The following is a 14,980-nucleotide window of genomic DNA, read 5'->3' as shown; positions in this document are numbered from 1 at the left end:
TAATGAAAATTATTAAGCTAAAAAAACCCTACATGTTGCATCATTGAAAATTTATGCAAGGTGATCCAAGGCTGACAGTGGATCAAGTGGCCAAAAAAATAAGGGTATGCCTCCACAATATTTCTGTCTTATTAATCAATTTCTAGAAGCAATTTAAGTGTTTAATGCAAGAATGAGGTTTGAGTTTAATCTGAACTTGAAGTGCTTTGAAAAAGATGCACAGTATACACCACCATTTATCACATATCAATCACTATCATTAATCATTTTATTGTTTACTGCAAGATTCTATTAAATATTTACATGAAATTCCAGAATGTTGGCTTGTCTTGTTCAATATATCAAAGCATTAGGGGAAAGGAAAAATAACATGGTACTGGATCTTTCTACATTTTGTTAAACCATTTAATGAACCCATGGTAATAGCAATCCCCTGCAGGCAATCATTTAATTAAATCTTGGCAACTAATACAAATACTCTCACAATCAATGAATTTCAGTTTGCTTATTTTATTGAATGTGGTAGCTGTAGAACTTCAGGCAGAAGTGGTACTGGAAAATTGTGTTGCTTGAGATCTTCCATAATGTGTTAGAAGAAAGCCTTAACACATCCTCGCCAACCAGCCACTCTATCTTCTGTTGTCCATTTGCGGTCTAAAAGCAGCAACAAGCCAAATACTTGCTATTTCCTATTATAGAAACAGTTTTTATATTTTACTCCATTTTATTTAAGAAAATTAAACCTCTATCCCTGGGAAGGTGATGGAGCAGCTCATCCTGAAAACCATTTCCAGGCAGATTAAGGATTTATTTACACCATTCAAAGCTAGTTTCTCACATCTGCTTTCTCAGCTAAAAAGTGCTCTTGAGTAGCACTGAAACTGATCCTTTGCCTGCACAAAGTGCTCTGTAAAGCACCTGGCAAAGCTCAAATTCTATAGAAAATGCAGCAGCTGCCAACAGTCCAGCACCTGCAAGCTCACCCAAGCCAGGCCTTTCCACAGTTCCACTGTGCTCTATTTTGGATGCTAGTGTGGATGCCTGTCCTGGGGACTGCTGGAGGCAATGGTTGTCCCAAGCCTCTGTAAACTGGCTGCAACTACAACCCCAGTGATACCTGGACTCGCCAGTATCCCTAGGGAAAAGAGGTGTCTCCTCCCCAAGCATGCTAAGCCCCAGGTTTCAGAGTTCAGTGGATAAACTTTTAAGAATGGTGATGGCATCAATAAGTCCCTGTTGCTGGTCTGACAGACCCTGCATGGTAACCTTAAGAGTTATTATACTGTTAACATAGTCACAGGTACATAGTCACAGGTAATCTGGGGAGTGGAGAACACCAGATGAGACTACTGGGTACTGACAGCAGTTTTTCCTGCAGCTGGTAAAGTCATCGAGGTAGGTGGAGCTCATAATAGCACCATGCCCATTGCACTCTTCCCCACAACTGAAGGTATCAGGCACTGACCAGCAGCAATCAAGGACAGCAAAACTGCACATAGAAGACCCCTGCAGTGACTTGGAATGTGAGACTCTGTTTTGTGCACATTTCTCTTCATCCTATGCTCCAAGCACTCTCACAAGCTCATCTCCCAGGCTCAAAATACCTTGCCAGCTATAAGGAATAATTCTTGGCTACATTTCCTGCTGGGATCTCATATTCTGCAGTTGTATACATGTCACAGGGGTGCAAGATGCTGATCACCTGAGCCATCCCTTGGAGCAATAGCACCATGACCACCTCAAACAGGAGCTGGAGGCCTTCTTGCTGCTCTGACATGGCTTTGCATGGCCCAAAACAGGAACCCCACTGACTGCATGGTCTGAGGAGCAGAAGCCCAAACACCATGTTCTGGGAAATTGTGAGAGCACAACATCTGTCGGAGAGGTTTGCATTATCGAGCAGCAAATCCTCTCAAGATGCCTGTTACAGAGCACAGCCACTGCCTACCTGAGATAGGGCTGTTCCAAAAGAAAGAACATTTAATTCCAAAATTAATTTCTCATCAGCCTACACTGGGGGCCTGAGGAGCTCCACAAAAGTTTCAGTACAACTAATTGCTTCAAATAATACAAAGAAGCTCATACTGCCAACACTGTAACAGGATATATTGAAAAACACCTGAAAGACAATGCTGTCATTGGTCACAGCCAGCATGGCTTCATGAGAGGAAAGTCCTGCTTATCAAACCTGAATTTCCTTTTATGACAAGCTAATGCACCTACTTGATCAAGGGAAGCCTGTTGATGTCATCTTTTTGGATTTCAGTAAAGCTTTCAATACTGTCTCTCACAGGATCCTTCTGGTCTAAATGTTCAGCACACAGCGGGATAAACACATCATGTGGTGGGTGAGCAATTGGCTCACGGGTTGAGCACAGAGGGTAATATGAATGGGGTGACACCAGACTGGTGACCTGTCACTAGTGGGGTTCCACAGGGCTCTGTCTTGGGCCCTGTGCTCTTCAACATCTTCATAAATGACTTGGATGCAGGACTGGAAGGGATACTGAGCAAGTTTGCAGATGACACAAAACTGGGAGGAGCTGTTGACTCTCTCAGAGGCAGGGAGGCCCTGCAGAGAGACCTCAACAAATCAGAGGACTGGGCAATCCCCAACCGTATGAAGTTTAACAGGGGAAAGTGCTGGATTCTGCACCTGGGACAGGGCAACCCTGGATGTACGTACAGACTGGAGAATGAGATGCTGGAAAGCAGTGCCATGGAAAGGGACATGGGGGTCCTGGTCGATGGCGAGTTGAATATGAGTCAGCAGTGCCCTGGCAGCCAGGAGGGCCAAACATGTCCTGGGGGGCATCAGGCAAAGTATTACCAGCCGGGTGAGGGAGGGGATTGTCCCGCTCTGCTCTGCACTGGTGTGGCCTCACCTTGAATATTGTGTGCAGTTTTGGGCACCACAATATGAGAAAGATATTCAGCTCTTAGAGAGCGTCCAAAGAAGGGCAACAAAGATGGTGAAGGGCCTCGAGGGGAAGCTGTATGAGGAGCAGCTGAGGTCATTTGGCCTGTTCAGCTGGAGAAGAGGAGACTGAGGGGAGACCTTGTTGCAGTCTACAACTTCCTTGTGAGGGGAAGAGGAGGGGCAGGCACTGATCTCTTCTCTGTGGGGACCAGTGACAGGACCCAAGGGAATGGCCTGAAGTTGTGTCAGGGGAGGTTTAGGTTGGATATTAGAAAAATGTTCTTCACCCAGAGGGTGGTTGGGTGCTGGAACAGGCTCCCCAGGGAAGTGGTCACAGGACCAAGCCTGACAGCATTCAGGAAGTGTTTGGACAATGCTCTCAGGCACGTGGTGTGACTTCTGGGGATGGTCCTGTGCAAGGCCAGGAGTTGGACTTTGATGATCCTTGTGGGTCCCTTCCATCTCAGCATATTGTGTGCTTCTGTGATTCTGTGATATGGTGTATCACAAAAGCAATCAGGGTCCTTTTATGTGATAATGTTGAAATACAAAAAAAAAATTCTTACCCAAACTTTCCTGAAGAATTTTTCCCAGTAGATACACCCCAAGATTTTCCAGTTTTCTTCAGTATTTCTAAAGAGGTCTCTGCAGATCATTATTTAAAAAAATTATTGGCCATAAAACATGATAAACTATATAAATTCAACACAAACTCCAGAAATGTAGGGATCAAAGATACTGATACAAAGAGCAGTTTGTATTATCAGTCACATGTTATACTACAAAGAAACTTTAAAATACTTTATAAAACACCTTCTAAACATAGACTGAGTATGAGTCATGATTAACCAGTAGCAATGGGGTCTAGAAAACACATTATATAGAGGGAACTGTTTTAGGGAAGTGGTGGTGTTACTTTTAAGGCTAAATCAACAAGGGCAAAGTCATATGGAACAAACAACATACTTCATACTTCAGCTAAATGGACCTAAGAAAAGGTAAAAATGATAGAATAAATCTTAAAATTGAAGATTAAAGGTTATGGAGTCCTTTATGGGACAGAATAAATCTCAAACAGAGATTGTATATTTTAGGTCTATAGAAATACTTCTGTTTGAGGACCTCTAAATGAAAACAATAAGCACCTCCTGAGCACCCAAATGAAAACCTCTGGGCATACACTCCACACAATGGAGCAGGAAAATGACCAGGAATAATGACCATTCAATATCAACAACATCCACTTGGAAATTTTTGACCCTGTATGGAAATGAGTTTAGGTTTTCATGTCAAGACTTTAAAAAAAAAACCCACAAAAAGTCAAAATTTATAATTCAACATTATTCTATCAGAAAACTGGATTCCAAAGCCTATGATCTGCTTTAAAAATGCCTCGCTCACCTCAAATACATCAGAGTTCATTACAAGAAAGACATAAATATGACTAAATGAACTCTACCTAGGCTAGGTTTGTCTGTGTTGACACCTTTTTGTACTCTCTCCAGAAGCGATAACACAGCAGGTGTTAATGTTGGAGTTTTTCTCTGAGTCAATGGCTGCTTGTCCTAGTAAAAGAAGATGCACAATCACCACTCAACTCTAGCAAGGAACTTACGGAGCCCAGTGAAAACTCTCCAAATCGCTGTTGAAGCAGTGCTAGAAGGAACAGGAAAAAGGTCCACCCTCTCTCACTTGGAAGTCATTTTTCGTGCCCAAAATAGGTGAAAGAGTAATAATATTTTCAAATATCTTTAACAAAACAAACAAACAAACAAAACCCCAGTACTCTCCTAAAGGAACAGTTTACATTATTCTTTTTTCTATAACAAAATGAAATCTCACTTCAAGAGACTGATGATTACCTTCACTTTTCTGATCCCTCAAAGGGGCTCAGCCCTTTGGCCTTGTGTCTAAAGACAAGGGAACAGCAGACCTTCCAACAGCAGGGAGCCCTAATGGACAGGAAGAGCTTTCTCTGTGTATTGCAAAAGTTGCCAGTTTTCTGCTTCCCTACAGCAGAACTACCTGGAATTACCCTGGAATCCAATTGCAGAAGAGCCTGAGGAAATTATCTCCCAACTTTTTCATACTGTCATACTCTGTCAGTTTTTCATCAGACAAAGGGCTCCAGTTATGGGCAACTCCCAGTTGATATTCAGCATGTACCTTGTTTAAGAGTTTTATATTAATATAGGTCTTTACTCACCATGAACTAAAGTTTGGCAAATCTGCCTCCAGGACCACGCAAATGTGACTGTGTACTTACCGAAGCCTGTCCAGTGGTCTTTGCAGCATGGTAGACAGCTTGTTCTTCAGAAAACTCCATGTGCCTCTGTGCTGCAGCTTCACGAAACCGCTGTGAGCAGTGTGGACACTGAATATAGTCTGACCATAAGAAAGGAACAGCTTGTGTCACAGTTTATACAGTACAGGAGAAAAATTGCCCTGCTTTCCTGGAGCACTCAAGATGCAGTTCAAAACCTGGCTCCACCAGCAGGTAACCATGATGAGTTCCCATCAGCTCCCAAAGTACATACCTTGGAGAACTATAAAAACTTTCTCTAGAAAAACACTTGGGATCCTAAAATATGTGTTTATGGTATTAACCCAGCAAACAGTAATTGCTTTCAAAAATAAATCCCTGGAGATTAATAAAAGCAGATTTTATTATATTTGTCCTATTCCTGGCCACCCCCAACCTCGTAATTAACAAGTCTACAGGAACAGCATTATTCAAAAATTCCTAGCATAGACAAACCCAAAGATTTTAAGACTACTTTTGAAGACTGGTCATTAAGGTTGCTATTTTGTTGAGGTGGCAGCAACATCGACTGAGGTAAGTTTGTGGTTGAGGGTTAGATAGACCTGTACAGAGAGTTCCTGAGCCCAGGGACTCCTGAGCAGCAGGCCAGAGCCCTGTTCTGCAGGACATGGAAGCCCTCGGAAGCTCATCAGGCAAGGAGAGGGCATTGCCAGGAGGTTTAAATGGCTCCAGGGAGTGTGGTGCAGCAGTTGGTGCAGGCAGAGCTTGTAGGAGGGCACAGCCACCCTCCCAGCTCCTGAGGTAAGCCCACCTCACCTGGTGGTTCTTCAACTGCCCAACTAGAATAGACCCAGAAATGGTGTACACATGGTCAGAAGCCATTGCTAGTAGGAGCGTGGCAACCCAGACAGAGCTCCACAAGAAGCACGCAGCTTTACAGGTCTCTGGCAGCATGGAGTGTCTAAGCCTGGTGTTAAGTGCCGGAGGACAGCGGAAAAGACACCTGCATACAGTCTGAATTCATGGATGATCTGCTCTGCCTGGTGGCAGAGCTTAAAGAGGAGGTGGAGGTGCTGAGGAGTATCAAAGAGTGTGAAAGAAAAATAAACTAGCGGAGTTGCATCCTTCCATCCCTGAGAGAAATGCAGCAAATGGAAGCTCAGCAAGTCAGAGGAGCCCTGCCCTCTTGCCATCAGACAGAAGACATAAAATGGGGGAGTGGAAACAAGTCCCTGCCTGGGAAGGTAGAAAAATCCTTTCCCGGCCTCCCTCACCTTTCCAGGAGCCCTTACAGAATAGGTATGAGGCCCTGGAATTTGAGGGTCAGGCAGATGACAGTGAAGAAGAACGTCTTTCTGGGGAGATCTCCTAAATCAGTGCAGTCAGCCAGACAGACTACAGCTACAGGTATTAAGAAAAAAAGAAGGGTAGTTGTAGGCGGTGACTCACTTTTGAGGAGAACTGTTGGTCCTGTGTGCTGATCAGACCCATCCCACAGAGAAGTCTGCTGCTTCCCTGGGGTCCAGGTAAGGGATATTACAAGGAGACTCCCTGGAATAATTCGTCCCTCTGATTATTACCCGCTACTGGTTGTCCAGGCTGGCAGCAATAAGGTGGATAAGAAGGGTACTAGGGTAATCAAAAAGGACTTCAAGGCACTGGGCTGCCTGGTTGAAGGGACAGGAACACATGTGGCATTCTCCTCAGTTTCTTAGGTAGAAGGGATGAACGCTGAAAGGAACAGAAAAACCCACACGATCAACAAGTAGCTTAAAGACTGGTGCCATCAGTGGAATTTTGTTTTTTCTTATCATGGGGCTATTTGTACGGCACCAGGCCTGCTGGAGACAGATGGGTTTCACCTGTCTAAAAGGGAGAAAAGGAATCAATGCAGTATGGGTAACAAACAGGAGAAACTGGTAGCCATTGTGTAGCAGGAAAGATACGACATAGTTGCCATCACAGAAGTGTGGTGGGATAACTCACGTGACTGGAATGCTGCAATGGATGGTTATAAGATCTTCACAAGGGACAGGAGAAGGAGAGACTGTGGGGTGGCTCTGTACATTAGGAAGTGTTTTGACTGCATAGAGCTTAAGGAAAGGACAATGAGGTTGAGTTCCTATGGGTGAGAATCAGGGGGAAGGCTAGCAAGGCACATATCCTGGTGGAAGTCTGTTATAAACCACCCAACCAGTATGAAGAGGTGGATGAACTGCTCTATAAGCAGCTGGCTGATATTTCACAATCACCAGCTTGTGGGAGACTTTAACCTGGTGGAAACTCAGCACAGCAGAGAGGAGGCAGTCTACGAGGTTCCTGGAGTATGTGGAAGACAACCTCCAGTCACAGCTGGGGGTGAGGCCCTGCTAGACCTGATGTTTACAAACAGCAAAGGGCTGGTGTGACATGTGGTGGTCAGAGGCGATCTTGGGCACAGCAACCACGATATCATAATTTTCAATAACTGGTGAAGTAAGGAGGGGCATCAACAAAACCTCTGCCCAGGATTTCTGGAGGGCAGCCATTAGCCTATTCAGGACACCAGTTTAGAGAGTCTCTGGAGAAGCAACCATTAAAAACAAAGGGGTCCAGGAAGGCTGGACATGCTCTAAGAAAGAAATCTTGAAGGCACAGGAGCAGGCTGTCCCTATGTGCCAAAAGACAAGTTGGCAGGGAAGATCAGCCTGGCTGAGCACAGAGTTTTTGCAGGAACATAGGGAAAAAAAGAGGGTGTATTACCTTTGGAAAAAGGGGCAGGCAACTCAGAAAGTGTTTAAGGATGTCGTTAGGTCATGTAGAGAGAAGATTAGAAAGGCAAAAGCTCAGTTAGAACTTAACCTGGCCACTTGTGTTTTTACAAATACATTAATAACAAAGGGAGGGCTAAGGAAAACTTTCATTCTTTATTGGAGCCGGGTGGAATATAGCCATCAAAGATGAGGAACAGGCGGAGGTACTTAAGACCTTCTTTGCCTCAGTCTTCAGCAGTAAGACCGGTTATTCCCTGGCCCCCTGCTGGTAAGCAGGGACGGGAAGCAGAACGGATACCTCATAATCCAGGAGGAAGTAGTTTGTGACCTGCTGAGCCACTTAGATGCTCATGAGTCTGTAGGACCAGATGAGATTCATCCTAGGGTGAGGGAGCTGGAAGAAGCACTCTCCATCATTTATCACCAATCCTGGCTAAACAGGGAGGTCCCAGAAAACTGGAGGTTGGCTAATGTGATGCCCATCCCCAAGAGTGGCCGGAAGGAGGATGTGGGGAAGTGCAGACCTTTCAGCCTGACCTTAGTGCTGGAGAAGGTTATGGAGGAGATCATCTTCAGTGCCATCACACAGCACGTACAGGACAACCAAGGGATCAGACCCAGCTCGCACAGGTGTAGAAAAGTCAGGTCCTGCCTGACCAACCTGATCTACTTTTATGGCCGGGTGACCCGCCTGGTGGATGAGGAAATGGTTGAAGATGTAGTCTACCTAGACTTCAGCAAAGCCTTTGACACCATTTCGCACAGCATACTCCTGGAAAAGCTGACAGCCCAAGTTTGAACAGGAGCACTCTCTGCCAGGTTAAGAACTGGATGGATGGCTGGGCCCAGAGAGTGCTAGGGAATGGTGCCACGCGTGAATGACCCACTGGCATTCAGTCACAAGTGGTGTCCCCAAGGGATCAGTGTTGGGCTCAGTCCTGTATAATATCTTTATGGATGATCTGTATGAGGGGATAGAATTTACCCATAGTAAATTTGTGGATGGCACCAAGCTGGGTCAGAGTGTTGATCTGCTGGAGGGTAGGAAGGCTGTACACAGGGATCTGGACAGGCTGGATCAATGGGATGAGACCAATGGTATGAATTTCAACAAGGCCGAGTGCTAGGTCCTGCACTTAGGCCACAACAACCCCATGCAGCACTACAGGCTGGAGGAAGTGTGGTTGGAAAGTGGCCACGTGGAAAAGGACCTGGGGGTGCTGGTCAACAGCCAGCCAAGAGGGTCAATGACATCCTGGCCTGTATCAGCAATATTGTGGCCAGCAGGACCAGGGAAGTGATTCTTCCCTTGTACTCAACACTGGTGATGCCACACCTCAAATCCTGTGTTCAGTTTTGGGCCTCTCACTTCAGGAAGGACATTGAGGTGTTGGAGTGTGTCCAGAGAAGGGTAACAGAGCTGGTGAACGGAATGGAGCACAAGCCCTGTGAGGAGCAGCTGAGGGTGAGGGGGTTGTTTAGCCTGAAAAAAAGGGCTCAGGGAAGACCTTATTGCTCTCTACAACTACATGAAAGGAGATTGTAGCCAGGTAGGGGTCGGCCTCTTCTCCCGGGCAGCGAGGGACAGGACAAAAGGATATTATTTAAGCTGCACCAGGGGAGGTTTAGGTTGGACATTAGGAAGAATTTCTTCACAGGAAGGGTGATTAGATGCTGGAATGGACTGTCCAGAGAGGTGGTGGGTCACCTGGAGGCATTTAACTGGATGTGGCACTTAATGCCATGGTCTAATTGACATGGTGGTGTTGGGTCATAGATTGGACTCTATGATCTCAGAGGTCTTTTAAAACCAAATTCATTCTGTGATTTAGCAAACCACTGCTGAAGAAGTTTTGCCCCACCAGCCAAGGCACATCTAAGAGCCAGGTTTCTGAGTGTGAAGCAGCATTGTGAAGAACACACAGTCATGCTTTCTAAAGTCTTTTCTGACAGTTTTACAGTCCTGATTCTACTAAAAACTATTCAGGGACACATGGCTGGTGCAGTATGACTCATTTCAATGAACAGTGTTCAGGGTCAGCACAGTCACAATTCAGCCATCACACTGTCCTTGTCATTCCCAGACCCTTTCTCTCTGTCCTGTGCTTTTTACAAAAGAAGTCCAAGTGTCCTTATCCTAATACTAAGGATATAGCAGCTTTAGAAACCCTTTCTCTCTGTAATAATACAGAAAAAATGGTGCAAGCAGCCATCAAAAGCCAGCTCCAGATCAGCATCATGGGCATAATGGTTGTGAACAGAGATGCCTGGCTTCAGGGGGCTGGTAGGGGCACCTGGAACTTCAGGGGAAAATGGGGAGGTTTTGGGCTCTGTTTGGAGAAGGATGAGAGGAAAAGGGAATATCTCTCTCCTTCCCAAAATCCATGTACTTTCTCTCCAGTCCTGTAATATGGGAATATATAGTCCTGTACTATAGGATATACACCCTCACTAGGCCACTCAGCAACTTGTCCTCCCTAAAAAGCAGTTATTTACTTCATTTCTCCACAACTACTGCTGCTCTTGCAGAACTTGGATTCCTCCAATAAGGAGAAGGAAAGGGAGGGTCTGCTCTTAGAGTTGGTAAAGTTAGACAAGAAATAACAGAGTCATTAAAGAATTCAGCAGTGGAAATTCAGAGAGAAGTTTGACCCCAATCAAGGAAGGAAGAGGAGTCCTGCTGCTTATACTGCATCACCATCATCTAGGAGAGGAGAGAGGCTGGAATCATGGCAGATGCTTTTGCTATCAGTAATGAATTCCTACTCTGGAAGTGAGCCCAGAGAGCCCCCCGTCCCCCTCCTGTTCTCTGCCTTCCTAATGCAGGCAGGACTCCACTGAGACCCTTTCCAAGATTGCTCCCACATTTTATAAATCACATTATCATGATATATTGGCTGTATGTACATCATTTTGGATCTGTAACTTGTAATACAGTGAGCTCTGTGCAGAGACCAAACCTGGTATTTGTAGTAAACCAGACCTGTCTTTTGCTAAATGACTTCCCCTAACTGCACAGCTGGGAGGGGAAGGAGACAGTGGAAAAGCCACCACGTGGGAGTGGGGAAGCCTGTGTGCAGTACAGTTGTTTTGAATGGCGAGAGGATCTATTTCACCCTCTGTTATATTGTAGTACAGCTATCCGGACTCTCCTCCCAAAGCGTTAATATCAAGTTCCAAGCTTGCTGCCTTTAAACTTAAGAGGTACAGTTAGTTTTCTCTTCCTCCTCACTGCCTCTGCTTTGCACTCCTACACAATTATGGAGGGAATTAATGTTCACACTGTGTTGTGCCAGGGGTGCAAAACTGAAGCCCATCTGCGGTTAATAAGAGGTAACTGCTTTACCAAAGATCAGTCCAAGAACAGCAACAATATAAAGTAGACCACAAACCTGGATTCATTCTTGGCGGGGGAGGAGGTGGAAGAGGGTGGCCCTCCTTCAGAGCTTTTGTGACCTGCTTGGCTGATTGAAAAGTATTAACAAAATCCTCTGCTTCCAGTTAGATTTCTTCCCTAGCTGTTTCTGTAATAGAAATAAGAGAAGACACAAACCATACTTCTCTCGAGCAAGGGTTCTTCCTTTCTGAGGGAAAGAAAAAGCATTACAAAAAAAAGAAATTTGCTTTTTTTGAAAGGCATAGGAAAGCTGATTTAGACCTTCACTGTCTATTGACAGCACCAGAAGATGGATAAAAGAACAATGCGCTTCAACAGAACACCCTGGTCATGGCAGACCAAAGAGCACTTAAGAGGGAATAGAAAAGACATTATGATCAACACCTTCCCCTCTCCACTTGTCACATTCTTCTTGCTTTAAACCTTTGCACACTTCTGTTTCTTTCCACAACTGATTTTAAAGGACATTTTACAACAGCAGTCTGCATGGATATCAAATCAGCAATGATTTGGCATGTCTGGGTAAAATAATACATATGCATATCCATGTATTCCTTTCCTCCCCAACAAATATACTTCTTCCAGTAAAAGCTAAAGCATCTTTTCCTCCATCTCTGTAAATTAGTTCAACTTAAATACATTTTTAAACCCTTCAGTTCAATAGCAGTGAATCTCTGTAACTTAAGGGGCTACTGATAGCTCTCAGGTTCAACATGGGGCATTCATGGATCAACCATCTTGGATCATGCTCTTTCAGATTTAGGTGAAAATGAAGCTGTTAGACTCTCACATTGTCTTTAAAAGGCATATTTTAATGTTTTTTAGAAGAGCAGAGACACTTACATACCCAGGGTAGTCATGACACCTACTGATTTGGCTTCTCAACAGAGAAATATTCCCAAACACTAGCAGCACAGGGAGGGGGAGGAAAGAATTTGGCACCCGGTCAAGCACATATGTGAGACTCATCCGTAACATCCAGGCTTTGTCCTTGGAGGAAACAATAGTGTTACTGAATGAAAGACTTCATATGGAGATAACACACACACACTTCAATTTTAACTATAGCTTTTGTGGGGCCTGCTTCTTCTCAGTGATGATTTCTGTTCCCTGCAGTCTCTGTTTCAAAATACTGAAGGGCTTGCACTTTCCACTGAAGGCTTTCTTGCACATTGGATCATGTCTCAGCTGGGATCCAAAGAAAAACATTTTTTAATGGGTTGGAGTCATGCTTTGTTAATGATGCTTCCTTATTCAGGCTTTGAAATTACTTATATTCAGGAGCAGGGAGCTGCAGCAGTATTTATTTTGGGTTCAGTTTAACTCCTGAAGGAGTTAATCAAAACTTAAAAAGCTGTCTAAGTACAGCTGCAGTTCAACACAAATAAGAAATAGAAGCCATTTCCAGTTGGTTCTGCTCAGGGACATGCTGGAGGCCAGTGCAAATAATGACTTGCAGAAAAGAACAAACTGGGTCCGTGAACAGGAGCTCTCCTGTTGGACTCCTCCACCACACCTGGTTTTCTTTCTCTTTTCTTGGTTAAGAGAGAGAACAGTCTGACCCTATTCAAGTGGCCAAGATTTACATTATTAGTTTTCTGAGTTTAGATAAGTGCTTCAGAGTGGGGGCTCCTCTGACAAACAGCAGTGCTTGTTAGAGCACTGAACCACCACTGAAATAGCCACAGCCCCAGGCTGAATGGGAGCACCCATAACCTGACAGCACAGAAGGAAAACTAGGGATAGCACCTGCAGCTGGAAGCTGGGAAATTTCAGGTAGATAGATATCTAGTGTCAAATTTTAGCATCAACTTCACTTTTCTTTTTTTTTTTTACTTATTAAGTAGCTGCCTGAGCAAGGCGTTTTGGTTGCAGCTCAGCTGGACCAAAAAGCAACTCATTCTACTTCAACACATTTTGAAATTCTCATTTCCCTTTGAACCTTTTACTCATGTGCTTCAGGTCCTTATCCTCTGTTTCTAGTCATTTTTCACAGCAAACTCAAGAGGAATATTGCTCTGCAGGACCAAAAGAGCAGCAAATACCTATGCCTTGCCCACTGAGGAGCATAGCAGTCCTGCATCACTGGGGCACAGAGAGCCACCAAAAGACTTGTGTTTCACACTAGTCACAGTGACAGGAAACTTCTCACCTCTCCCAAAACACAGATGTATCTCTTTTCAAACTGTTTTGCTAAATTAAACCATTCTGTTCTTCCTGTACCTGATCTGAGATACCAAACATGAAACGACCAATGCATAGTTGCACCTTTGTCTTGGCGCTCCACAATCACTCAGATTCAAATGTATTGTTCTTGGATTTTTTTTTCTTAAATCAGTTTTCAGTACTATTGCAGAGCTGATCTGATCTACCACAGAGACACAGGATCAGAAACAAACGGAGGAGGAGAGGGGTGCATGCAGAGCCCCACCCCTTGCAGAAAAAATGTGCAGTTGGGTGGTGCCAGGCAAACTGTGCAGCCACCCATTCAGTTTGTAATCCAGGGATCAGGGAGGTCAAGGGGAATCTTTTCATTCACTTCAGCAGGCTTTGGAACAGAGCCTGGTGCCCACATTATGCTGTCAAAGGGACTACTTATCAGATGGTTTATTAGTCTATTTTTCCCAAGAAGCCTCAAATAACAAATTCACCCTAAAAACCTGGAACAAATAGGAAGCTTCAGGTTAGTAATTTACGCCTCACCAAGAGAAAATACTTTATTTTAAATTCAATATACAGGACATTTTTGGACATGGTTTTGGACAAGAAGGTAAATTAAGATAGCACAAGGCTGAAGATGAAGTCACAATATTTCTGTGCACATTGATTAATTCTCTAATCAAGTTCACTAATGAAAGCATTAGTGAATTAGATAATTTGCTGTTTTAAATGTGTTCAACCCTCTTCTCTACTAGCAGTCACCTCCTCCTTCCCCAGTACTCACTACCCCTTTCAGCTAAATGCATTGACATTCCCATTAAAATAAAAGATTTTTGTTTTACCAGAACATCTTGTACAGAATGTTTTCCACAGGTTGTAGGAGCCAGATCTTACACAGGCAGCTGTGTAAAATGCAAACCATGCAAGAGTCTGTTACACAGTACAGGACAGCTTGACTATAGCAGAGTCGGCACTTGGACTGAGCCCTGGCTGACACAGTACTTCATTGTCAGAAAGGGACATCTCCATAGAATCACAGAATATCCTGAATTGGAAAGGACTCACAAGGATTATCAAATCCAACCCTCCAGTTCCATGCCAGGGTTCCCTTTTGCAGAACTCCTTAGTTATCCCATTCCTACTAAGCACAAGCTCTCCTTTACTACGATGGGCAGCATTCTGTTTTCCACATGACTGCTTAGGTATGTGCTTTCACAATGACATCACGGTTGGCTGAGGAGATGATGGAACAGTACCCAAGTTCATTGCTCCCTAAATTCAGGGAAGGGGGTTGGGAAGCAAGAACAGGCGATCTGCACCCAGATTTATTCTATTTTGTTTGGAAGTCAGCAGGAGCTAATGACACCCTGTAATGGCTCAGGCTGAACTGTTGCTATTTCAGAAGGTAGAAAGTGCCATGCAATGTGTGACATTATCTTCATTATTAAGGCGGAACGTTTCCATGATATGCTAAACACCATTCCAAG

The 14,980-nt window shown here is 44.3% G+C and overlaps 1 protein-coding gene across 1 annotated transcript; it reads right to left on the bottom strand.

The window, feature by feature from the left end:
• Positions 1-115: 115 nt before the first annotated feature.
• On the bottom strand, positions 116-14,759 carry ZC2HC1B (zinc finger C2HC-type containing 1B). The gene is made up of 9 exons (XM_017825850.1): positions 14,750-14,759; positions 14,336-14,382; positions 12,397-12,521; positions 12,181-12,345; positions 11,329-11,438; positions 5,187-5,305; positions 4,380-4,485; positions 3,487-3,565; positions 116-654 (listed from the first exon to the last, which is right to left on the bottom strand). The coding sequence occupies exons 1-9, from the start codon at positions 14,757-14,759 to the stop codon at positions 630-632; spliced, it is 786 nt and encodes a 261-aa protein (XP_017681339.1). The 3' UTR covers positions 116-629.
• Between the last annotated feature and the right edge of the window lie 221 nt (positions 14,760-14,980).

The sequence above is a fragment of the Lepidothrix coronata genome, unplaced genomic scaffold (genome assembly GCF_001604755.1).
Source record: "Lepidothrix coronata isolate B3197 unplaced genomic scaffold, Lepidothrix_coronata-1.0 Scaffold123, whole genome shotgun sequence".
Lineage (NCBI taxonomy): Eukaryota > Metazoa > Chordata > Aves > Passeriformes > Pipridae > Lepidothrix > Lepidothrix coronata.
The sequence above is the reverse complement of the archived record's forward strand: the minus strand, read 5'-3'. Positions and strand labels throughout refer to the sequence as shown.

Bases quoted from the DNA above. Each gene is read 5' to 3' on its own strand.
- ZC2HC1B (XM_017825850.1), bottom strand. The intron at 12,346-12,396 runs GTTAAAATTGAA...TCTTTCATTCAG, and splicing joins CAGGCCCCACAAAAGCTATA to TAACACTATTGTTTCCTCCA. The intron at 5,306-11,328 runs GTTTGTGGTCTA...TCTTATGGTCAG, and splicing joins CCCGCCAAGAATGAATCCAG to ACTATATTCAGTGTCCACAC.